The sequence below is a fragment of the Convolutriloba macropyga genome, chromosome 2, assembly GCF_964194025.1.
Source record: "Convolutriloba macropyga chromosome 2, txConMacr16.3, whole genome shotgun sequence".
Classification (NCBI taxonomy): domain Eukaryota; kingdom Metazoa; phylum Xenacoelomorpha; order Acoela; family Convolutidae; genus Convolutriloba; species Convolutriloba macropyga.
In genome coordinates this window covers 73694657-73719903 of record NC_134469.1, presented here as the reverse complement: position 1 = coordinate 73719903, position 25247 = coordinate 73694657, and the positions used below count along the sequence as shown (strand labels likewise).

Below are 25247 nucleotides of genomic sequence, written 5' to 3'. Positions count from 1 at the left end.
TCCTTCTACCGCTCTCTTATTTTCTCTGGGTCGATCTCGACTCCACTCTCGGATATAAAGTGCCTCAAAAAACTGACACGGTTTTGGAAGAAATTGCATATTGATCCCTTAATCTGTAATCTATTCTCCGCTAAACGTTGGAAAACCAGTTCTAATCGTTTCAGATGTTCGTCGAAATTTCTTCCGAAAACAATAACGTCATCTAGATACATTAGAGCCATTTCATAAGAGTGGCCAGCAAAAATTAACTTCATTAGGTTTGAAAAGCACCCAGAGCAGACGCTAGTCCCATAGGGAGCCTTTTCCACTTATACAGGCCTAGAGGCGTTATGAAAGCTTTTAAATTCTGACTCTTTTCCTCGATCGCCATCGGAAGGTATCCCGACAAGAGATCTATGTTCGAGAAGTACAGATTTCCCTCCAGTGAATCAAAAACCTCAATAATTCGTGGTAAAGGCCAGCATGTTTTTTTCTATTTGTTTGTTCAGACCACGGTAATCTTCAACCAAGCGATAGGTTCCATCCTTTTTTGGTACAAGTAAGGATGGTGCTGCCCAGTCGGAATGTATTGGTTCGACTAAGTTGTCTCGTTCCAAGTCTTCAACAATTGTTTTCTTGGTTTTTCTTTTCTCAAAGCTCATGCTGCCGTATGTACATCTGAATGGCACAGCATCCTTTTTTAATTTTATCTTATGATAAAATTGGTCGCAAAATTCCATTTCATTTGAGTTTTGCAAAAATATTCCTGCTTATTTTATGCAAAGTGACCTCACTTTTGTCATTTCCTCACACAACAAACTCATTGAACTTGAGTTCACATGTTTCTCAAAATCAAATTCATCCCTATGTTTTCCATTATTGTCAGAGTTATTTTGTTGTATTCTTGAAACTTTTTCAATTTTTTCTGCACATGCGACTCTCGCATTTTTGTAAACTTTCTGTGGTTCTAATGTAGGGTTCAGAACTCGAACCCATAGAACATCATCAACCATGTCATTCAGCGGTCTCGTTATTAATAAGTGTGATTTGTCTTCAAACTCTTTCTTAGGTTCGACTATAATTTCTGTTTGCTGTGTTATGTTACCTTCTTCATCGACAATTTTGCATTTAATGAAAACTTCGCAGCGACGAGGTAATTCGTAATCATCAGCAGCAATTAAAAACAGATTCCTAATACTTCATTGAGTTGGCGAAAATTGTAATGTTTTCCCAATTGTCACGCAAACACAGTCAATCTTATATAAGAATTCCATGCCCAATTAACAAGGCGTTATATCAATTTTTGTCACTAGAAACTCAACTGTTGTCTCAGGTGTAAATTGTTGAGGTGGGACCTGAATAGCTGTTGAACCTTTCACAGTCATTTTTCCATTGTTGGCAGCTATTATATTTTTATTGCACGCTCTGATTTGGCTCGGTTCTCCCAATTGATGGTAGAGTGTGTCACTTAAAAGATTAACACTACTTCCACTATCAATTAAAGCATTTTTCAATTTGTCTTTCATCATTATTTTGGCAAACAAGGCCTCCACTCGACTGTTTCCGCCACGCAAAATTTTTACGTAGCTAGCTGAAAATGAAGCCCTGCCATCTTCAGCTAATTTTTTTAAGTACGGGCAATTCCGTTTGAAATGATTTGGACTCCAACATTAAAAACAATTCCTGCATTCCTTAGATGCATGATTTCGCTGACCGCAACGGCGATATATTTCTCTCTCAAAACTCACCGCTGTCTTTGACTGCTCGGCACGACTCTCATGCGACCACTCTTTGCTTCTGCTCGCACCTCCTGGAGTTAGCGATCGCGCTCTACTGTCACAATTGGTTCATCTATTATCGGCGCTGCTTCTGTTATAGCTATAGTTTCTATTCTATCTCCAGTTTCTCTTGAACTACGCTCACTTCCGCGCAGAAACTCTTTTGGCCTCGCTCCATGCGATGAAAACTTTTGATTATCTTGCCTTTTAGATTGGCTAGTCTGCAGTGTTCGCATTCAATCGTAAATCGAATTAACTAGTCGAGTGTTTTCATGAGATGGCAGAAACCTGCGGCTCATTATCCTCCTCCTCACTTCTCGTGACTGCTTCAATATGTAGTGCTCTTTCTAAAGCTTTGTCTAAAGTCATATCCGCGTCACCCAAGTTCTTTCTCAGGTCGAGTGGCACCTGACTGTTTTCTATGCCTTCAAGAAATCCCTTCAAAATGAGGTGTTCTCTTATCTCATTAGACTCCTCAGGGTATGCTTTTAAGGCTAAAGTTCGCAAATCACAGACACAATCTGTTAATTTTTCAACGGCTGCTGGACACTCCTAGCTAGCCTCCCCCCGAAAACTACAGGTTTCTCATTATAATGTTGTCTGAAAGTTTCATCATAGCTCTTCCTGGTGTCTTTCGAAAGTGTACAATAGAAATCAATAGCTAACTTTTGTAGACTTAACGCAAAATAATGCGGCCGTTCATCAATTTCGGTTTCGGTGCCCTTTTCTGTTTCCTTTCTTTGCCACTTCTGAAGTTGTGACAAGAAATCAAAGTGTGTAACATAACTTTCAAAATCATTTGAACCCGTAAAAGGTTCCGGTAACAGCGTTTTTGAGGAGTGCCGCGCCATCAGTGTTTTAATTAAAAGCTGCTGTTTTTCATTGACACTGTATTTTTTTTGAAAAAATTCAACATTCTCAAAATTCATTGGTGTATTTTAAGTTAAATTATGTCGAATTTAAACTCGCTTAGTTTTAAACGCTATTTTATTATTGAAAAAACATGTACGAACCAATTTGCGATATTCGAAATTTAAGGGAGTACTCACTTGAAAGTTCGAAGATGGCAGTGTTCATTGTCGAATCCCGACACCAGTTCAAAATTCCCCTTTCGGCTTATGATGTTAAGACGTCAGACTCGTGTCAATAGTTGATTTTGAAACAAAAAATTTTTTTCTTTCAGAAATCAGTACAACGCTCAATATTATTGGGTTTTCTATTTACTTTTAATCTGTCGCCACTATAATTGCCGCCGATGTGCAATACTCTATGTCCTTGGCTAATTGAGCGTGGTACTTGGTTGAAACGCAAAGACATACGTTAAATTGTTAAGTAGATTATGGTGAAGAAAAGTTGGTTTAATTAGACTAGATTTGATAGAGTGGTTAGCTCTGATGCAAATTTGGTGTTCAATGAAAGAATTTATTCCTCGCTTCGGTCGGTACCCAATATCGGCTCTATCATCGTGGTAAATTAACGAAGTCAACAAAGATTGTCAGTTTCGTTGATTTCGCTCGAAGCCCGAGCTTTGTCTAATCACATGTCTATTTTTTTTCTGACACCTATCAACTTTGTGTCAGCCACAAATCAGGTAATAAATCAAATTTAAAACTAAATCTTTAACCTTGAAACCCAAGATTTTTAGTACATTTTTTATATATTTGTGACGCTCACAATAGGATGGAGTTCCATCTATGTTGTCCAATCCAGCCGACATGTTATCACAAGAATTTCGGAGCATCAAAACAAGGATTCACCTCTGGGACAACACCTCGTTGAATGTTGTGGTACAGTGCATAGTTTTGAATGGCAGATTTTTGATGCATTTCGCGGAATTTAAAAACTAATGATGAAAAAAAGGAACATTGTTAGTTTCCTCTGGTACACATAAGTATAAAAAACAAATGGTAAAAGAGGCAATGTAAAGTTAAGAATATAACGTTATGTAAAATTATAAAATCATTAAATTACTTAATTAAAAATTTGATCTTACATCATTAAAAAAACGGCCTAAAGTGCGAGCATAAAATGTTCTCACAATTTTATATGTACATCATGAAGATTAAAAATTAAAATTAAAATCTAATGCTCTCAATGTCATCTTTTGTATCTGTTACTTTTGGGTCCTTCAAAAATTCTTACGAAAAATATTCGTTAAGTTCTTTTTTTAAGGAAGCTTTCGATGTTGTTTTCAGTCTTATATTAGAAGGCAGACTATTATAAAGTGGAATTGATTGTGCAATAAAAGAATCAGTTAAAAACTTATTGTTCTTTCTAATATCGAACGATACTTTTTTTGACATGTCATGTTGTTTTTTTGACATGTCATGGTAGAGAGAGGTTCAATTTTATATGCTGGAAGATCGTTGCTGAGTAAGCGAATAAAACATTTTGAGCAACGGTATTTCAAGAGAAAAGAAACTTGTAGTATTTTGTTGCGAAGTTTGAGATCTGTAGACCGATCGTATTTTCTCCTATTAAAAATGGTTTTTATTCCCCAATTCAATTGTTTTTCTAAAGTTGTGAGTAATGACTTTTGCAACCCTATTAGAACTAGCGCGGAATAATGTAGATGACTTATTACTATTGCATTAAGTAATAAGACTTTCATTTTCTCTGGTAAACTTTTACTTAGTGTATTCAAAACTTTTATTCCACAAGCCATTCTCTGAAGAATCTTTTTCACTCCTCCATCGAACTTAAGATTGCTGTCTATAATTACGCCAAGATACTTCACACTATTTGATTCTGCTATTCTTTCATTGTCAACATTCAGAACAGTATTTGTTAACCTCTTCCTGGTGCTGATCACAATATATTCTGTTTTTTGTTTGTTCACTACTAACTGGGACTTTGCAAAAAAATCAAAAATTTTTGAGATGTTATGTTCAAGTTTTGTTTTTGCCAATATTTCATTAGTGTCGGATGTAAAAAGAAAAGTATCGTCTGCGTACTGGACAACCGTGCAACCCTCTTCAACAATCTTTGCTAAATCGTTGACGTAAATGTTAAATAATAGAGGTCCTAAAACAGTACCTTGTGGAATTCCCCTCTTCAAATTTATCCAGTCCGATTCAATTCCATTCAGAACAACTCTTTGCGTTCTTTTTCTCAAATAATTCTCTATTAAATTGGTAGCATGTTTATCGAAACCTATATTTTCAAGTCTCCGTAACAGTATTTTGTGGTTTATAGAATCAAAAGCCTTTGAAAGACCTAAAAACGACCCTGTAACATTTTTTTCTTGTTGAGTTCTAATCTTATTTGTTCTGTCCCTTTCAGGATAGCATCAATTGTTGAAATTTGTTTTCTGTAACCAAATTGACTGGCCGACAATAATTGCTCCCTTTCTAGGAAACTTGTGATTTGTGAACTGAACGCCTTTTCAAAAATTTTTGACAAAGTAGAAGTGACAGAAATAGGTCTATAATTGAGTGGGTCTTCGGGATTGCCTTTTTTGAAGAGTGGAGTTACACAAGCTTTTTTAAGATCTTCTGGAAATCTTCCTTCTGTAATGAATTGATTAATGAGATAACATAGTGGTTCCGCTAGCGCTGCTTTAGCATCTTTTATTGCCCAAGCTGGTATTTTTGAAGGACCGACTGGTTTACTTGTATTCAGTGAATCTATGAGCACATTTGTTTCCTTGGTTGTTATATATCGGAAATTGAAACACTTTCTCGGAGCAGTTTTAGGAGGCATGTTGTTAGTTTGTTGCAAGCCGGTGAACTCTCCTAGAGTCGAAAATCTGTAATTTAGAAGATTTGCGATTTCCATGGGCTTTGTTATCTTATCACCAAAACTGTTTTATAAAGATTGAATTCTTGCTTGAGTCTTTTCTTCATTACGAAGATCTTGAATGAATTGAAGAGGTGATCTACTTCAATAAGCTGATACAGTAATTAAATACGCGCGACAAGTACCGGGGGGAATGACATTGAAGTATTAGTTCAAATACAAAAAATTTGACTTTTGTAAATCAAAAATTATTCTGGTACATGTTCATTCGAAATTTTGTCAACCCCAACAAGTCAAAAACAACAACAGATAGGAATGAAAAAATCTTTTTTCAGGAATAGAAAGCATCATACCCGGAGTTTTCAAAAATTCCGGAAAAAAAAGAAGTGATTTTAGTGTAATAAGTGTAATTAAAATGTAAATGTAATTTTAACTGTAAATGGTTTCGAAAGTTCGATGTTATTATAAATGATTTCTTTGAATTAGAGTCAAAGACAAGTTAATATACTTTGTAAATGATTTCATTTAATTTTTAAACCTGACGATAAACGCAATGTTCGAAAACGTTCATTTTTTAATCAATTTAAGTTTTAATTGACAATTACTTCTTCTCTGCAAAATTGTTTCAATACTATGACCCCTTGGTGATGCAGTCTGCTTGATTCCACTCGATTAGCAAGCATAAAAAAATTAAAAGAGAACAGCTAAAACAGTTTCAACACTAATTTAGAGAGCGCTTTTAACTGTGAGAGTAACTGCTGGAAAAATTTTTGTCTTCGTCAATGAACTATGGAAGAATCGAAGAGGTGTTTTTTTGTGTCTTAACTCAATGAAACAAGCAACATTTTTCAGTACGATTTTTGGTTAAATGTGCCTTTGCTGGTATACGTCTTTTGTGGAGTTTTGGCAGCAGGTGCTAAGGGAATTTATCCCACTGATCAGTCCAGATAATTGTACATATGTATTTGCACATGTGGCATCCAAACACGCTCTGCCAGTTAAATATGTCAATTTCCAAAAATCTCCTTACCAGGAACCTCTAAATGGCATCTAGGAATCGAGACTTGAATCTTGTGTCTTTGTTGAAGTCTGCAATGAGAGGTAATTGATTTGCTAAGCGATATGTCTGAAAGACAAAATCTTTTCTCATTCAATATGTCCTGATCCTAGGTCGGATAGGTTTCCAATCCATTGATCTTCACTTTGGATTTTTCATGGCGGAAAAATGATAGGTTTCACTGATTGATGAAAACAACAGCAAATCAAACATTTGTATAATCAGTCGGAGGAGTAGCTTTTCAACAGAAAGTTTCTTTTCGAGGTCTCATTTCAAATTTCTCCATCACTTCTGTTCAATTGAAGGTATGAGCAGTTGCCGCCAAATTATGTCTTTGTTTATCCACTGCAAGGTTCTAATTAATTACCATCCACAATTCCCTATACGATGTAGATCACCTTGTACCTTAAGGAGATTTTTTTCTCTCATTTAAAGCGGCTGTTCTTGCTGGCTATTTGGATAATTTGGCCTCTTGATGTGGAAGTTTGTTAATAAATCGTTCAACACTCAAAATATCTGCACGTGGCAACTGTGTTGCGATTGTCACCGATGCAGAAATTTACGGACAATGCTCTAAAATCAAGACTCAAGGGTCAGAACAACCCCTCGACAAGCAGTCGTAAATTCCCAACAACAACATCAACAACAATAATCTTCCGCAGTGTAGCCGACTAACTCCCACTTTTGAGGTATTTGAATATTTTGTTACAATTCATTGATCCAAAAGATCTTTCGTTATAGTTTCTATCGAAATTGCTTGGGTATAACTAATTGCTTTCAAAGAAAGTTTGTAGCAAATATATTAGTCATGTAGTCTTTCCTTTAATGCCATTTTTCGCTTGACCTTACTTTTTTCTGATCCATGTGAATTTTTGTCCTCAAACACGATATGAACATTTGGCGTTTGGAGAGCATTAATTGGCCGAGCAGTTTTTAGGGTCTTACGCCTTTCTGGTCACTAAGCTTTCTTTTCACCGGAACTGTTTTGATGAAAAGATTTTTAGGGAGTGAGGCTGCGGTTCGTAGCCATAATAAGATGACTCCCCTTAAGCACCTTCCCCGGCCACATCGCTTAATCTTCAGTAGTAGACCCCAGCTGAATGCTACGGAAGTCAACCACTTGTCACGAATGTCATTTATTTCCATTAAAATTGACAGTGGGAGGATTTGCAGCTGAGCTAGTCTGTGTTTGTAGTCTCTTCTGTTCACTAGAGTCCGCGAAGTAGCGTATAATTTTTTTTGAAACATGTAAAGTACTCAGAATATAACCCCAAGGTTAGATATCTACATGCTCTAAAATGTTAAATAAATTAATCAGCATTGTTATTAATATAATAATCTTCAAATTGTGGCTGTTCGTTTTCATAGGTAAAAATAGGATTTGAAGGCTCCTATTTGTCTATTAACGGGTACTTTCTTGTGTTGATCGAGCAAAAACTCGGTTAAAACATTTTTAAAGCAAGTTTTACTGTTAAAAGTTCTTAATGAAGAGGGCAATTTGTTCCATTTTTGAACGATTTCCAAGATTAATGATTTGTTACTCCACGTCGTTTTCTTTTTTAAAATAATTTGATTTGTTCTCTTGTTCCGTTTAGCGTTATGGCGACTAGAAAACATTTTAAAATTTTCGGATGTTTCCCATTGTCTTATGTCTGTTTTTAGCTTCATTAGGCTAACTTTTGAGATAAACAATTCGGCGGGCAGGATACGATCCTTAATGAGAAGATCAATGGAGTGGTCAAATTTTTGACAAAAATATTAAACTTTTATTCCCCAGTTAATTTGCCTGTTTATGCGGTTTGTTTTTCACTGTAAGAGTTTGAAGGAATACTCCGCTGAAAGAGAGATGAGAGAGTACAACTGACTTGAAAACATCGATTCTTACTTTCAAAGGTATTTGATTTCTTACAAGATACAAAGAACGAATTGCATTAGCCATTTTGCTTAAAACTGAGTTCAGGTGATTTTCAAAAGTTAGGTTTGAATCAATTTGTACTCCCAGATAACGACATGCATGAGCTGGTTTGATAACTTCGCCTTTAAATGAAAAGTCTAGATCCGAATTAGTATGATTTGTAAAGAAGAACATCTGTTTTATCGGTATTTAAAGTGAGTTGATTCTCTGTCAGGTATTTGTCTGTTTGTTCTAATATTTTTTCAATTTTTTGGGGAATATTTTCATTACGTTCAAATTTGCATATAATACTAGTGTCATCCGCAAATTGAACAACATCATTTTCACCTTCCAGCTTTTCAGAAAAATCGTTGACATATAACAGAAAAATAAGAGGTCCTAACACAGTTCCTTGTGGAACACCATGATTAATAGTTACTTTATCTGATAAGTCAATACCCAGTTTAAAGTTTAAATTGCCATTCACACACACACAGAAGAATTTGCCTTTGTTGACATTTGGTTGCATGTGTTTCAATCGGCTCCAAAACAGAATCTTATTCAGAATGGAGGCTGCTCAGTTTGATGCGGAAATTCGTTATAACGAGTTTTTTGAAGTCAACGTGTGCGCATGGCAGTGATCATGCAGACGTTGAGCTGTGAGGGCCCTGGTTCAGCTAGTTTTCACCAAGTGTTGAGGAGGTGTATTTCTTAATTTTCTTTTCTCAACCCCCCTCCCCCCAACACACCCACCAAAGTATAGACTATTTTTGAGCCAAAGTCATCATTTTAACATGACATTTACATGAATACTGATTTTTAGCTCTGAATTGATCATTGCCCACACATTTTTTGAGATAACTTTTTTCCTCAAATTTTATACCCAATTTACCTATATTGGTGATACTTAACAAATATAATACTCATTACGATAAGTTGTTCAGAAACCTTTGACAGATTAGGGGCCCAATGGAAAAGTAGAAAGAGGCTGGGGAAGAATTTGTTGCATGGCAAGGTGCATAATCCACGAGTCTGCGAATGAAAAAACCTATTAGCCCTATGCTCTCAAATTTTCTGTTTACGTGAAAAAAATGAGCGTACATTCAGCACTGGGCAAAACACCGCCGTTTGAGTTTATGTGCAACAACAAACCAAATTATTATTATTATTATTATTATTATTATTATTATTATTATTATTATTATTATTATTATTATTATTACTTATGTAATTGAATTGAAACGGGAAGATGGTTCGCTCAATTCGATTTAAACTAGAAGTGCAATGTTTAATGAAGTAACTTGTTCTAACAGGGAAAGTGTCAATATGTGAGTAACAATGGTGCAAGGAAATGTAGTTAGTGAACCAGTTTTAATTTTTGAATTTCATCAGGTGTCATTGAGTCGGCAGGACGATTTGAGACTGATCTTCCATCGAGTGCTAACGAAGCACGCCTCGAACAACTGGAGGTCTGCCATGGAGGCAGAAAAAATTCGCGTTTTCGAGAACGAAGTCTGGAAATTACAGCAATTACTGGAAGGTGTAAAATCCTTCATGGGAAAATGGCATTTTGCATCTAATTGCAGCTAAATTTAAGTGAGGGGGCTATTGACAACTACAAATACAAAGCTTGCTTCCTTGCGATGGTTTTTTTGCAAGCGGTGGTAGGGATTATTCTCAAACATACTCTACAGCTGCTATAATTTCATCTGTTATTCTATTCTAGCTTGCATCAAAACAATGAAACCGTGACAACTTGATTTAAAAAAGGCATACCTCAAATCGGTTGAAGTGGAAAATTTTTGTTTATCAAATTAAGGGTTTCGGAACGGAGGATCCAAACGGAAGGAAAATCTTTTGCAACCCACAGCGTAGTTTGTACGGGCTCAAACGGTCAGGCCGGAACTGGTACCTGGAGCTTTTTCTTACTCGAGATAGGATTCTAAGCACGCGTGAACGACCAGTTGGTGTTTGTGCCGGGATGATGTTGCTTTTGTTTGAGTTTGAGTGGATGATATTTGGATTTTGGGAAAGAAACTCGATTTTAATAAATGGTTTGAAACAGAAATTGGCAGAAAAGTTCAGATAAGAAAGGCTTCAGAAGCACCAGTTTTGCTAAGTGTCTAAGTTCATATAGAAGAGGGCGGGATCAGATTGAGCCCGGAAAACACTTTAGTGCTATTCCAAAAAGATTTCGACGCTGGATTGAAAACCAGTGGAAACTCCAGTGGTAACAGAACAAAATTTTTCTCTTGTCGATTCGTCTAACACTAGCTCCTACTTGAAGGTGGGCCAGGATTATCGAGGATTAGTTGGCAGTCTAAACTAATTGGCAAACTGCACACGATCCTACTTAGCCTTTTCTGCACATTGTCTTAGCCGATTACTGGAGTTACCAAAATAAGACCACATGATAGCAGCCAAAAAAGTGCTCCGTTATCTTAAGGGCGCAAAGGACTTTCGCTTGATTTATCGTAAATCGGGAAGATCATAGAAATGGTTTTTTGATTGCGGATTGGGCGGGTAATATTGACTCAAGGAAAATCACAAGTCGTTTCTTCGTTAGACTTAATAACGAATCGGGCTGCGTGAGTTTGTGAAGCAAGCTCCAGACTACGAGGGCTACATCTAACGTTGAAGCCAAAGTGAATGTGTGTTGCAGCAGCACAATAATGTATACATTTAAACGGATTGCTTGAGCTCGGAGACGTTGTGCAGCGGCCATTAGTTGTAAGGGTTGACAACCAAGCTTGTATTGAACTAAGCAAACACTCAGTGAACCATAATAAGACCAAGCACTCCCTCTCAAAATACATTATCTGCAAGTTTCATGTGAAAAAGGAAAGATTCAGCTTTGGTACCTGTCTACTGACAATATGCCGAGATTTACTGACTAAGGGTTTAGGAAAGCTCAAAATCCGCAGATTTGTGGAAGATAAAAAATTATATGCAAAATCACCGAAACGGGGAGTTCTGAACCAAATGCATTATTTGATTAGGACTTCGGTGATATTGATTATTGACTTTTAGCTCTAATTTGTTCATTGCCAACACGTTTTTGAGGTAATTTTGTGCGGTAAGTTTTATACCCAGTTTGCTTACATTGTTGATACATAGCAACTAGAAACCTCATCAAGATAAGTTGCTGATCAGAAACCAAAACACTCTGTTTTACTTCGCTATTCTTTGGGACGATAACTTTTGACAGCTATAATGAAAGACCCGTTTCTCTACCGGGGTTCTCGATAATGTAATATTAATTGTAAGACTAAGCCTGCTATTTTTCCGGCCATCATTGTTTCAGGTTAAATGTAGCTTGGATGCCCCGTGGACGCACCAAAGGTGTTTTGCCTGGTGCAGCTCAAAATTACACCTGCAGAGACTGTGGCAAAACTTTAAGTTCATCATCAGCGTTGCAGAATCATGAGAGGATTCACACGGGGGATAAGCCGTTCGAGTGTGACCTCTGTGGAAAATCATTTTCGCAGAGGTCATCTTTGTCAGTGCACAAGCAGGTGCGTGAATTCTAGATAATGTAATCTTCAATTTCGAAGAAATCACATTCACTGTAGAATTTAGTGAAATATTTTGATGGAGCGCTGTTGCATTCAATTATTTTTGTTTCTCGGAGTATAAAATAAGATCGGATAATATATCTTAGTGGCTGAGATAATTTCTCCATTGACATCTGTAGGGGGTTATTTCATGAGCTAAACGTGTTTTTTTTTATTGCTGGTGATGTTACAATTCAGTCGATTGGCTAAAAATATGCTTTTAAAAGTTTTAGTATTCACATCGCTTTCCTTTTTTTTTAACACGTATTACGTATTCTGGCAAAACTTGACCCCAAACTGTAGTTAAAAACCGTGACCTGATCTGATATAGCTGATATGTTTGTATCGTAGACAAGGATAATACGTTAAGCATTTTTCTGTTGAGTTTACCTACTGTTTGTTTTTTATGCTAGCCTTTTTTAATGAAACTACTATATTTATCCTTCATTTCCTTCAGGTTCCTAGATTGGCACTTCAGAGAATTCCTTCCAGGTTTTCCATATTAAGCTTTTCGGATGATATGAATGTGTGAGCTACGTTAACGTTAGGTAATTCTTTACCTTCCGTTTTGTCCTTTGCATTCAATTTTTCTGGGTACCGAAGTATCTTTCAGTTTCCCTTTTTTACTTACATTACATTTACTCTTCAGATAGCTGGTACTATCAGCTTGCACTAAAATCTTGCACCCTTCGTATTATTTCATGCCTCTGAATTGTGCGTAAGGATAGGAAAATTGAAGCATTATAAGGCTCACTACTCGCATTTAAAAGACAAGTATTTCTTAGGATGTTTCTTTTTATCTATTGAAATTTCATCATCCCAAATTAGCTGTTCAGGTCTTCCACATCTATGCCGTCAGATGAATTCAGTATTCTTGGGAAGAATCTCAAGTATGCAATACTTTTGCCGCTCTCATGGGATGGTGTTGGTGATGGACATGTGATTTTTAATAGCCGCAAAGCGATAGGTGTGGTTATTATTGGCCTTCTCTTGGTTTTTTACAATTCGAAGAATTTAAATTGTATTTGGCGCTGTATGTTTTTAAAGATTTGTTGACACATTTTCAAGTCAAAATGGAGTGATGAGGGCGCGCAGAAACAGGAAGTGGAGCAAAACAGGAGTGGTTGTGCGGCGTGAAATTTTTCGCTCTAATCTTAAACTAGAGTGAGCAAATGGTGTTTGAACAAAAAATTCTTTATCTCGATAGTGGTCTTTCGTTCACATTTTGCTAGTGGCCTTTTGACCTTGATTATTTCTGTTTTTTTTTTCGATTTTATGTATCTGATTTTATAGCTGCGAAGCTGTTAGCTGAGCGGAGCTATATTGCGGTGCTCTTGATTTTTTTGTTTCGTCGTCTGACGCTCTTTCTCGTTTTACATTTGTTCACACAGCAAAGCTGAAAAAGTCAAATTTTTTGAATGACTTCTTGCTCTCACTAACGGCGTTTGCGCGCGTGACGTCATTTCTCACTCTCTTTAGCAAACGTTGATTAATTTTGCGTGATTAGATTTTGATCACAAGTAACTCACCTCACTCAAAAAAATGACTTTTGCACTTTTAAACTTAAGTTCAATTTGAATCTGTTTAAGGTCAAAGGAACTCATATTTGAAGTAGGGATTTTGGTCACGCCGAAACAGGATCAGAGCGAAAAAGCGATTGGTTTTGCGGCGTGAATTTCTTTCGCTCTAATTTTAAAGTAGACTGAGAAAACGGTGTTTGAACAAAAATTCGCTTTCTCGGTAGTGGTCTTTCGTTCACATGCGGCAATTTCACTTTGATTTCTTACTGTTTTTTCAATTTTTGGATCAGATTTTTTTTAAGTAGTTTTCCCAATCCATTCGTAGTTCATTCTTGACCTAGTTTTTTGTTTGAACCAAATTTCCATTTCTCGCTAATGGTTTTTTTGTTCACATGCGGCATTTTTACATTGATTTTCTGTTTTTTTTATTTTCGTGATCTGAATTTGTTTGGAAATGGTTTTCCCAATTCACTCATAGTCCGTTCTAGGTCTATTTTTTTGTTTAGTCAATGGAAATTCTTTGAATTGTGCGTCAGGACTTGTCCTGCTATGTTTTTTTGTTTCGTTGTCTGACGCTCTTTTTCGTTTTACATTTGTTCACATAGCAGAGCTGAAAAAGTCAAATTTTCTGAATTACTTCTTACTCTCATTAACGGCGTTTGCGCGCGGGACGTCATTTCTCACTCTCTTTAGCATTTTTTTTGCGTGATTAGATTTTGATCACGAGTGACTAACCTCACTCAATAAAATGACTTCTGCACTTTAAAACTCAAGTTTAATTTAAATTTGTTTAAGGTCAAAGGAACTCATATGTACAGTAAAGGTCCATAATACGAGGCTTCTGTGGGATGAATTTTAACAAGCTTTATTAATTTATCGCTGAATGTTTTTTACCTAGCTTTTTGAGAGGCGTTGATTTTTTTTTCAATTTAGGTCTGTCTCTGTTTCTATGTCTATTATACGGCTCGCAGGTCTATTCCTTCGCAGCTATTCCGGCAATCTGCCGGCTATGTTTTTCAATCCATTCATAGTCCGTTCCAGGTCTCGTTTTTGTTTTGTCAGTGAAATTTCTTTGAATTGTTTCAGGAATTGTCCTGGTACGTTTTTTATTTCTTCGACAAAATTTTTGTTGGGACCATATGAAGTCACAATCACTTCAAATCTGCTTTTTGTTCATTCAGTTTCAACTCAGTTGCGAGCGTGACGTCAATTTTCCCTTTAAGTGGAGAGAGTTTTTTCATTCGTGTGAATAAGTTTTTGGTCACACGTGACTTGCCTTTCAAAATGAGTTCTTGACTCTGAAATTAACTTTTTTTTACTTTATTTCAAAGTGTTAAGGCCATTTAAATGCGTGTCACTCTAGCTGAAGGTCATGTAATCTCAGTTGGTCTTAATTCTATTTTTTAAAGTAAAAAACTTCAAAGCAAAACTTTGTCAGCTCGTGCTATTTGCTTTCTATATATATATATATTTTTTTAAAAAATGAGACCAAGTTGGATGTATCTTTGTGAATCTGAACTGAATGAATATGTTAATTAATGTTATTTGAATCTGATTCTGTGTTAATTGATTTAATAAATTGATCAAATTCTGTCAATATCAAATTAATCAGTTGATTTTGTTTGCATATTGATGTTTCTCTTGAGTTTCAATGGTTCACTGGAAGCTCCGTATTCGCAAGCAGCTCTTGCAGTTTGGAAAATTTTTTGAAAATTCAGTTTTTATCATAAAAATGGCTTTATAAAATTTGTATCCAGCGATGGAGTGCCCAAGTTTGCGCTCATTGTGTTGGCACTGTGAAAATTTTTATGTCCACCTTTCCAGGCATAACGAACAGTTCGAAATTCAGTGGAATGATTTTCTGTCCTGCATTATGCGTTCTCCAACTATTACTGCACAGTGGTCAGAAATTGATAGAATTACAGCAATTGAGCAGAACCTGGAGTGTGTTGGTGCTCTAATCTTCAAGGCTTTCTTGCTTAGAAAGCAATTAGCTACGACGAAAAACCGGGTTTTCTACTAAAGCAGCAAAGACGTGGGGCTTCTGAGAACCCGAAATGACAGGACTTGGATATATCCACGTGCATCTGGTTCAAAAAAGCGAAAAGCCCAGTATTTGACTTGCTAATTAACACAGAGAAGGCTAAGATCTTCCAAAGAGTTGAGAACTGGTACGAACCCGAATGTTTTCTTAAAATCGTCAATACCCTGCGGCGAAATTTCTTCTAAGCGTCGTCTGTCGGACGACTTAGCCAACATATCAATGTTGAGAACATTTCGAACGATAAAGCCTTGAATGACTATTCGGCAGCCGAGGAAAATATATTGAATGATTAATTACCGATCAAGGCGTAAACTTTGTTGAACTTTAAGGTCCGTTTTTTCACCATGTATTGTTATTCTTGATGAGCAGAAAAAGAAAGTATGAGCGATATTACTGGGAGACAAGATGCGTTTAATATTAAAGCTAATTTTGTTTTGAATACCAAAATTTATCTTGAAAAATTGTTGAAAAGGGCGTTGTTTATCAGCAATATTTTGTATGGGAATGGCAGTTTTCAAAAATATGCGTTATCGGAATGCCTATTTGGTGTTGAATTGCAACAACTGTCAAACTGTGAAAACAAGGAAATTCGTGCTCCGGATCTCAACAGATTTCAAAATTTGGTTTTTGCATCAATTCAGCTTGGTGATTGTCCAGAGATCCGCACTTTTGTTTACCAGCATTGCCTTGTATGGGAAAAACAGATGTCAGAAATATGTGTTATCTAAATGCCTATGTAATGAGGAGCAGCAACTGCCAAAATGTGAAAATAAGGAAATATGTGCTTCGGATTTAAACACCTTTCAAAATTTGATATTTTTTTTGCCTCAATTCAGCCAGCTGAGTGTCCGGAGATCCTTCTTTTGACCATTAATCAGTTATATGCCTTCACTCTGTTATCTTCGACAAACAAGCTGTTTTAGCTTCAACAACTAGTATATCAGCGCTGGACAGAGTTCTGACACGGTTTGTAAAATCATTTTCTAATAATTTTCTGGAGTATTCAACCTCACCAATTGTTGTATGGAAAAGGGAATTTCCCCTCTGGCTCGAAAACTAGCAATTGTTAAATCTCAAATTATGAGAAAAATCTGGATCCTGAAGATTTTGTAAACTATCAACCAATCATTTTGTTTTACATCAAAGCTATCGGAAACATCAGTTCTTGTACAACTTAACAATCACGTTGAAAGCAAGTTAGTTTGTGCATTTCAAAGTGCCGGTAGAAAATTATTTTTGACAGGAAGTGCCCTTCTTTAAGTTGCCAATGAGAATTTAATTAATTTAGAGCTAAGAAAGAATTTTTGTATTGGACTCGATCGATCGACAGTATTTGATACAATTGATCTTATTATACTTTTATATATTCCAGATGTTAGCCTTGGATTCCCAGGTTCTTTTCTTGGCGTTTTAAAAAACTGTCTGAGAAACTAATAGCTGTTAATGTTAATGAAAACCGGGTACAAGGTTGGGTTTCAGGCCTCTGCGCTTCATGTTTTTTGCTGCCATTAAAAGCTCATATTTGACAGCTGCAATTATACTATCTTTTCTCTACAAATGATACTCTTGTTTTATTTGTTAATGAGGAAACCAGGTGTTTGATGTAATCATGAGCAGGTTACGAAAACGGTTGCGGAGCGGTTTTTTAAAAATTGAATTCTAATTAGACATAATTTGTAAAAAGAGTGAAAATAAATTCTTTCAATGCTGATCTAAAATTCCGTATCGATTCCAATTTTTCTAGTCATTTGAAATTTCGGGGCTTTATTTGGATGGTAAACGTTTATTTTCAAAGCAGATCAGTTCTGTTGGTACTACCTTCTATATCCTTGGGAAGATCTACTCGGATCAGAGAAACAGTTGGTCATGATGTCCTAATTGAGTTGCTGAGAGTAATGATAATTTCGCGGAGTGACTACTGCAAATCGTTTTTTATGGTTTGCGAGCTGTGCTCGCAACAGATGTTACAACGGATAATGAAGTGTCGATGCAGGCTGATATTTCGGTTGTCACCTAGAACACCAATTTCAGACTCATCAAGGAGCTACACTGTTTTTCCTGCGCAGAAAAGTGCTGTCTAACATTTTACTTTTCAGCCATCGCCTAATTCATCATCCTCGCCGAGTTCCAGGGTATCTTAGCTCTTGTGTCTCGTAATGATAAAGTTACAAGATGCCAGTATATATATATATATAACGTTCAAGTGTCTCGTTTACCTTTGCTTTTCAGTCATGCAATTGGGCGTGGAGCAAACTGCCAATTGAATTGAAGCTAATACCAGACGAGCTTACGTATTGAAGTAAACTGAAAAGTTTTAATCCGAATAGTTTATATTGAAGCACTTTTTGATTTTTTAAATGGGGCCTAAACCTAGAATAATATTAATAATATTAACGTATCTGCCATAATTGCCATTTGCAGTGATTAGGATCGTTGCTTTTTATTTTAGTCTGTTTGATTCTTCTTCCGCTATTCAAGAGATTCACTCTTTTGGTCTTTGAGAAAAATCCCTTTTGATTCTATTGACTCCAATGTTTTGAAAGGACAAAAAAGTTTTTGTTCAATTTGCCTCAAAATTTTAACAAAGATGGCAATGCTCAGACTTGAAAATGTAGGCTCAAACATCTGTAAGTATGCATCTAGGTTTTTCAAATTTAAGGTTTATTATATTTAAGGATAAATTGAACAAATCGTTAAATGTTAACTCTTTTGAGCTGAATTTTGTACTACAGCTTTTCAACAGGATGATTGCTTATCTCAAATTTCTGTCCACGTTTTAAAAAATCTGGATTAGAATGTCTGATGTACTTCATGGGAAGTAAAATTAAGAATTTATCGGGAACATGGAAATTTCGTGAATTCGTCAACAAATTTGATAAGATATTCCGTTGATATTTGAAATGTTTTCGAGACGCATTTGAACTTTTTTGTATGTAGATTTACTTAAATGTTTATTTCGACTGGTGCTAATTCTTTACTTAAACCACTGAACTGATGTACTTAGTTAGTTTTATAATAGGCAACTTAACAACCACGTTGAAAGCAAGTTAGTTTGTGCAGTTCAAAGTGCCGGTAGAAAATTATTTTTGACAGAAAGCGCTCTTCTTTAAGTTGGCAATGAGAATTTAATTAATTTAGAGCTAAGAAAGAATTTTTGTATTGGACTCGATCGATCGACAGTATTTGATACAATTGATCTTATTATACTTTTATATATTCCAGATGTTAGCCTTGGATTCCCAGGTTCTTTTCTTGGCGTTTTAAAAAGCTGTCTGAGAAACTAATAGCTGTTAATGTTAATGAAAACCGCGTACAAGGTTGGGTTTCAGTCCTCTGCGCTTCATGTTATTTGCTGCCATTAAAAGCTCATATTTGACAGCTGCAATTATACTATCTTTTCTCTACAAATGATACTCTTGTTTTAATTGTTAATGAGGAAACCAGGTGTTTGATGTAATCATGAGCAGGTTACGAAAACGGTTTGGGAGCGGTTTTTAAAAATTGAATTCTAGTTAGACATAATTTGTAAAAATAGTGAAAATAAATTCTTTCAATGCTGATCTAAAATTCCGTATCGATTCCAATTTTTCTAGTCATTTGAAATTTCGGGGCTTTATTTGGATGGTAAACGTTTATTTTCAAAGCAGATCAGTTCTGTTGGTACTACCTTCTATATCCTTGGGAAGATCTACTCGGATCAGAGAAACAGTTGGTCATGATGTCCTAATTGAGTTGCTGAGAGTAATGATAATTTCGCGGAGTGACTACTGCAAATCGTTTTTTATGGTTTGCGAGCTGTGCTCGCAACAGATGTTACAACGGATAATGAAGTGTCGATGCAGGCTGATATTTCGGTTGTCACCTAGAACACCAATTTCAGACTCATCAAGCTACTACACTGGTTTCCCTGCGCAGAAAAGTGTTGTCTAACATTTTACTTTTCAGCCATCGCCTAATTCATCATCCTCGCCGAGTTCCAGGGTATCTTAGCTCTCTTGTGTCTCGTAATGATAAAGTTACAAGGTGCCAGTATATATATATATATATATATATATATATATATATATTTATATATATGTATATATATATATATATATATATATATATATATATATAACGTATATAACGTTCAAGTGTCTCGTTTACCTTTGCTTTTCAGTCATGTAATTGGGCGTGGAGCAAACTGCCAATTGAATTGAAGCTAATACCAGACGAGCTTACGTATTGAAGTAAACTGAAAACTTTTAATCCGAATAGTTTATATTGAAGCACTTTTTGATTTTTTTAAATGGGGCCTAAACCTAGAATAATATTAATAATATTAACGTATCTGCCATAATTGCCATTTGCAGTGATTAGAATCGTTGCTTTTTATTTTAGTCTGTTTGATTCTTCTTCCGCTATTCAAGAGATTCACTCTTTTGGTCTTTGAGAAAAATCCCTTTTGATTCTATTGACTCCAATGTTTTGAAAGGACAAAAAAGTTTTTGTTCAATTTGCCTCAAAATTTTAACAAAGATGGCAATGCTCAGACTTGAAAATGTAGGCTCAAACATCTGTAAGTATGCATCTAGGTTTTTCAAATTTAAGGTTTATTATATTTAAGGATAAATTGAACAAATCGTTAAATGTTAACTCTTTTGAGCTGAATTTTGTACTACAGCTTTTCAACAGGATGATTGCTTATCTCAAATTTCTGTCCACGTTTTAAAAAATCTGGATTAGAATGTCTGATGTACTTCATGGGAAGTAAAATTAAGAATTTATCAGGAACATGGAAATTTCGTGAATTCGTCAACAAATTTGACAAGATATTCCGTTGATATTTGAAATGTATTCGAGACGCATTTGAACTTTTTTGTATGTAGATTTACTTAAATGTTTATTTCGACGGGTGCTAATTCTTTACTTAAACCACTGAACTGATGTACTTAGTTGGTTTTATAATAGTTGTTTAATTGATAACTATGGTGCCGTGGCGGGTCAAGACATTGTAACTTGTGTATTGTTTGCAGACGCACAGTGGTAATAGACCGCATGTCTGCGCAGTGTGTCGCAAGCGGTTCTACCAAAGCTCGGACTTGAAGAGGCACATGCAATCACATCTGAAGCAAGTGGCCAACAACCCAACACTCATCAACGTCGTCAGTCAGTCGTGCCAGAGCAATGATAAATCTTGTTTCCGATCCCCATCTGAGCTTGTGAATGGGTAATGACACGTTTCAGTTACAATTTAAAGCATTAAGCCGAGGTGTTTATTTCAAGACTAATCCAAGTTGCCTTTAGAAATGGCAATGGAGATTGTTCAAGAAGTGGCTCAATTGACAGCTCGGACGCTCTTAGTCACGTTCAAAGGGCTTCACCGGCACAGTACTTAAACCCAGTGCAGGATTTGTGCAACCCGATTTTGGGAAACGGACATGAATTAGGTCTGCTTGAACATTCTCTAGAAACGAGCAGACAGGGCTCATCGTTGGACATGGATGAAAGGACAGAGTTTCTGCGCAGGAATGGAGATCTCTCCAATGAGCCAGTCAAGTTAAGCCCCCCAATGTCGAAGCGACTGAAGACCATTTTGTCTCCAGAGGAGACGAACTCGAGAATGTATGTGGAAGTTGTTCCGAAAGTGACCCAAGTGTTTAGTGCCTCTGATGCCTCTGGCGGAGTGGTCTCAAGGCCTTCACAAAGTGCCTCTCAATCTAATCAGCTTTATGCTACTGCAGCTTTTGACCCAGTCACCCCAACCAACGGATTACAAAGTAATATTGATAACAAGACTACGCGACACTTCTCGTTCCCTCCTCCAACTGTTTCATCAACGGAGGATGCAAGTCAAGGCTCTCAGTCATTGAAACTCACAACGTTACAGGTTATTAATTCTTCACAAACATGGGTATACAAGACTAAATAGGGCTACAATACCAGGCAAACAACAAAACATTAATTACGTTCAAACTCAATATCTATTTTTAACAAAAAAATCACTTGTGAAGTCAATATAGCATCAAATAAAACCTAAAAACTAAACATCAATTTGCACTTCACTTCAAAGAAGATGGGACCTGTCCGTAATGGACCCGGCAACAAATCGACAAGAACAAGAATGAAAAGGGGCATCAAGAAGAGTTTCACACAAACTTTTACCATTGCCGAATTCAAAACATTGAAAGTTCGCTGCGGATCGAAGTTATCCTAGCATACAATTTTTCTCAAGAAAATATTTTCATTCCAAAAACCAAAAGAGAACTGACTCCAGGTCAGCTCAGAACTTTTATAAGATCCTTAAATATCTTTCCGTGCTCTTACTTGATGAGGCAGTAGCCTCCAAGTGTCCGCCCAGGCGTAACAGTTCTTTTAATAGTTTTATTTTCTGTAAATGTTATGTTGCAGGTAAGCAACTTCAATTCAAAGGTGAAAGAGGCTAAATCTCAATTTTTAACAGAAAAAACTTCAGTTAAAGGAACACCTCCGCCAAAAAAAAAGAGGGGAGTCGAGGGCGACAAATTATTATTTACATGCATAAATTCTGAACGTACTCAAATCAAGGAGACTATTAAGAGAAAGATAAGGGATGAGGGATAAGATAAGAAAGAGGGACGAGAAAAGATCTCAATTGTTAACTGTATATTGGAAGTTTTTGGACATTGAAACAACGCATTCTATAAGTTAGATTGGTTTCTGAGCGAGATCTGGCCTCTTTGAACTTAAATTCGATATAGTCGATTATTGGCTGAAGTGATGTCGCCCATATTGATTGCTCTCAAACTAAGTAGTGAACATCTCTGTCCAGTGGATCTTTGTTCTTATGCTCAAGATTAGTGGCCATATATATATATACAAATTAGAATTCATTTTATTTTTCTGGGTAGAAACAGATATTCCTCGATATTTTGTTTTGAACATAAGACTTCATGCTCTCTTCAAATCTCGTTTTGTTCATTATTTCATGCAATTTTCTTCAGTTTGGTGCGTTATGTCATTTTGAAAATGATTGGAGCTGGTCTTTGACTCATTCGCGTGAATATTTTTTTGATCCCACGTGACTGACCTCATTCTAAAATAGGTTTTTCCTCTCTCAATTTATTATTTGGTGATTTTAATTGTTAGCCGCCATATCAGCCTGTCAATCGCAGGCCTGTTTTGTTTCAATCCGCGTGAATTTGTTGAGGCGCAGATTTGTTTGAAAGATTTTCGTAAATTTTTTAATAAATGAGAGGTCAAATTGGGGTGTTGATTTTAGTTTTTTTTTTCACGTGAGCATTTTGACTTCTGTCTTCACTTCTTGTCTGAATTTTTCGTGAATGGTAATAAAAACATAATTGCATTTTTTTTCCTCGTTTTTGGCAATTTTTGCTTTTACTTTTAATGCCTCGCGCTTCTTTGTTTTTGTTTGCTCGAAAACGAAGTTTGTAGCAATTATATTAGTCCTGTGTTCTTTTTATGCGATTTTTTAAGTGACGAACTCTTCGTCTGACCCATTTGACTTTTGGTCTTCCAAAACGGGATAAACAGGTAGTGCATCAACCGTCCACACTCCTCCAATCCGGTGATTTGGACCCCCTTCTCTTTGGCTCTACAATAACCCTACCCCACCCCACTTGATCCCCTATCGCTTGACCCCCTTGTCTCGGCTCACACAAACTGATGCATCCCTAATCCCCAGCTGCTCGCCAGTCGTTTGAGAGCAATTCGCCCAACGTTAGTTGGATATGTTTACTTAAATTCGATATAGTCGATTATTGGCTGAAGTGATGTCGCCCATATTGATTGCTCTCAAACTAAGTAGTGAACATCTCTGTCCAGTGGATCTTTGTTCTTATGCTCAAGATTAGTGGCCATATATATATATATACAAATTAGAATTCATTTTATTTTTCTGGGTAGAAACAGATATTCCTCGATATTTTGTTTTGAACATAAGACTTCATGCTCTCTTCAAATCTCGTTTTGTTCATTATTTCATGCAATTTTCTTCAGTTTGGTGCGTTATGTCATTTTGAAAATGATTGGAGCTGGTCTTTGACTCATTCGCGTGAATATTTTTTTGATCCCACGTGACTGACCTCATTCTAAAATAGGTTTTTCCTCTCTCAATTTATTATTTGGTGATTTTAATTGTTAGCCGCCATATCAGCCTGTCAATCGCAGGCCTGTTTTGTTTCAATCCGCGTGAATTTGTTGAGGCGCAGATTTGTTTGAAAGATTTTCGTAAATTTTTTAATAAATGAGAGGTCAAATTGGGGTGTTGATTTTAGTTTTTTTTTTCACGTGAGCATTTTGACTTCTGTCTTCACTTCTTGTCTGAATTTTTCGTGAATGGTAATAAAAACATAATTGCATTTTTTTTCCTCGTTTTTGGCAATTTTTGCTTTTACTTTTAATGCCTCGCGCTTCTTTGTTTTTGTTTGCTCGAAAACGAAGTTTGTAGCAATTATATTAGTCCTGTGTTCTTTTTATGCGATTTTTTAAGTGACGAACTCTTCGTCTGACCCATTTGACTTTTGGTCTTCCAAAACGGGATAAACAGGTAGTGCATCAACCGTCCACACTCCTCCAATCCGGTGATTTGGACCCCCTTCTCTTTGGCTCTACAATAACCCTACCCCACCCCACTTGATCCCCTATCGCTTGACCCCCTTGTCTCGGCTCACACAAACTGATGCATCCCTAATCCCCAGCTGCTCGCCAGTCGTTTGAGAGCAATTCGCCCAACGTTAGTTGGATATGTTTACTTAAATTCGATATAGTCGATTATTGGCTGAAGTGATGTCGCCCATATTGATTGCTCTCAAACTAAGTAGTGAACATCTCTGTCCAGTGGATCTTTGTTCTTATGCTCAAGATTAGTGGCCATATATATATATACAAATTAGAATTCATTTTATTTTTCTGGGTAGAAACAGATATTCCTCGATATTTTGTTTTGAACATAAGACTTCATGCTCTCTTCAAATCTCGTTTTGTTCATTATTTCATGCAATTTTCTTCAGTTTGGTGCGTTATGTCATTTTGAAAATGATTGGAGCTGGTCTTTGACTCATTCGCGTGAATATTTTTTTGATCCCACGTGACTGACCTCATTCTAAAATAGGTTTTTCCTCTCTCAATTTATTATTTGGTGATTTTAATTGTTAGCCGCCATATCAGCCTGTCAATCGCAGGCCTGTTTTGTTTCAATCCGCGTGAATTTGTTGAGGCGCAGATTTGTTTGAAAGATTTTCGTAAATTTTTTAATAAATGAGAGGTCAAATTGGGGTGTTGATTTTAGTTTTTTTTTTCACGTGAGCATTTTGACTTCTGTCTTCACTTCTTGTCTGAATTTTTCGTGAATGGTAATAAAAACATAATTGCATTTTTTTTCCTCGTTTTTGGCAATTTTTGCTTTTACTTTTAATGCCTCGCGCTTCTTTGTTTTTGTTTGCTCGAAAACGAAGTTTGTAGCAATTATATTAGTCATGTGTTCTTTTTATGCGATTTTTTAAGTGACGAACTCTTCGTCTGACCCATTTGACTTTTGGTCTTCCAAAACGGGATAAACAGGTAGTGCATCAACCGTCCACACTCCTCCAATCCGGTGATTTGGACCCCCTTCTCTTTGGCTCTACAATAACCCTACCCCACACCACTTGATCCCCTATCGCTTGACCCCCTTGTCTCGGCTCACACAAACTGATGCATCCCTA

At 36.3% G+C, this 25247-nt stretch overlaps 1 protein-coding gene across 1 annotated transcript in view; it reads left to right on the top strand.

Moving 5' to 3' along the window:
* The window catches only part of LOC142334693 (pyridoxal-dependent decarboxylase domain-containing protein 1-like), a 454496-nt gene that overhangs the window by 389793 nt on the left and 39456 nt on the right, over window positions 1-25247 (top strand). The window contains exons 2-4 of the mRNA XM_075382927.1: window positions 11749-11961; window positions 20580-20773; window positions 20851-21433. Of these exons, the coding sequence (XP_075239042.1) occupies window positions 11767-11961; window positions 20580-20773; window positions 20851-21433 (972 nt within the window). The 5' untranslated portion in view covers window positions 11749-11766. The remainder of the gene's footprint in view (window positions 1-11748; window positions 11962-20579; window positions 20774-20850; window positions 21434-25247) is intronic.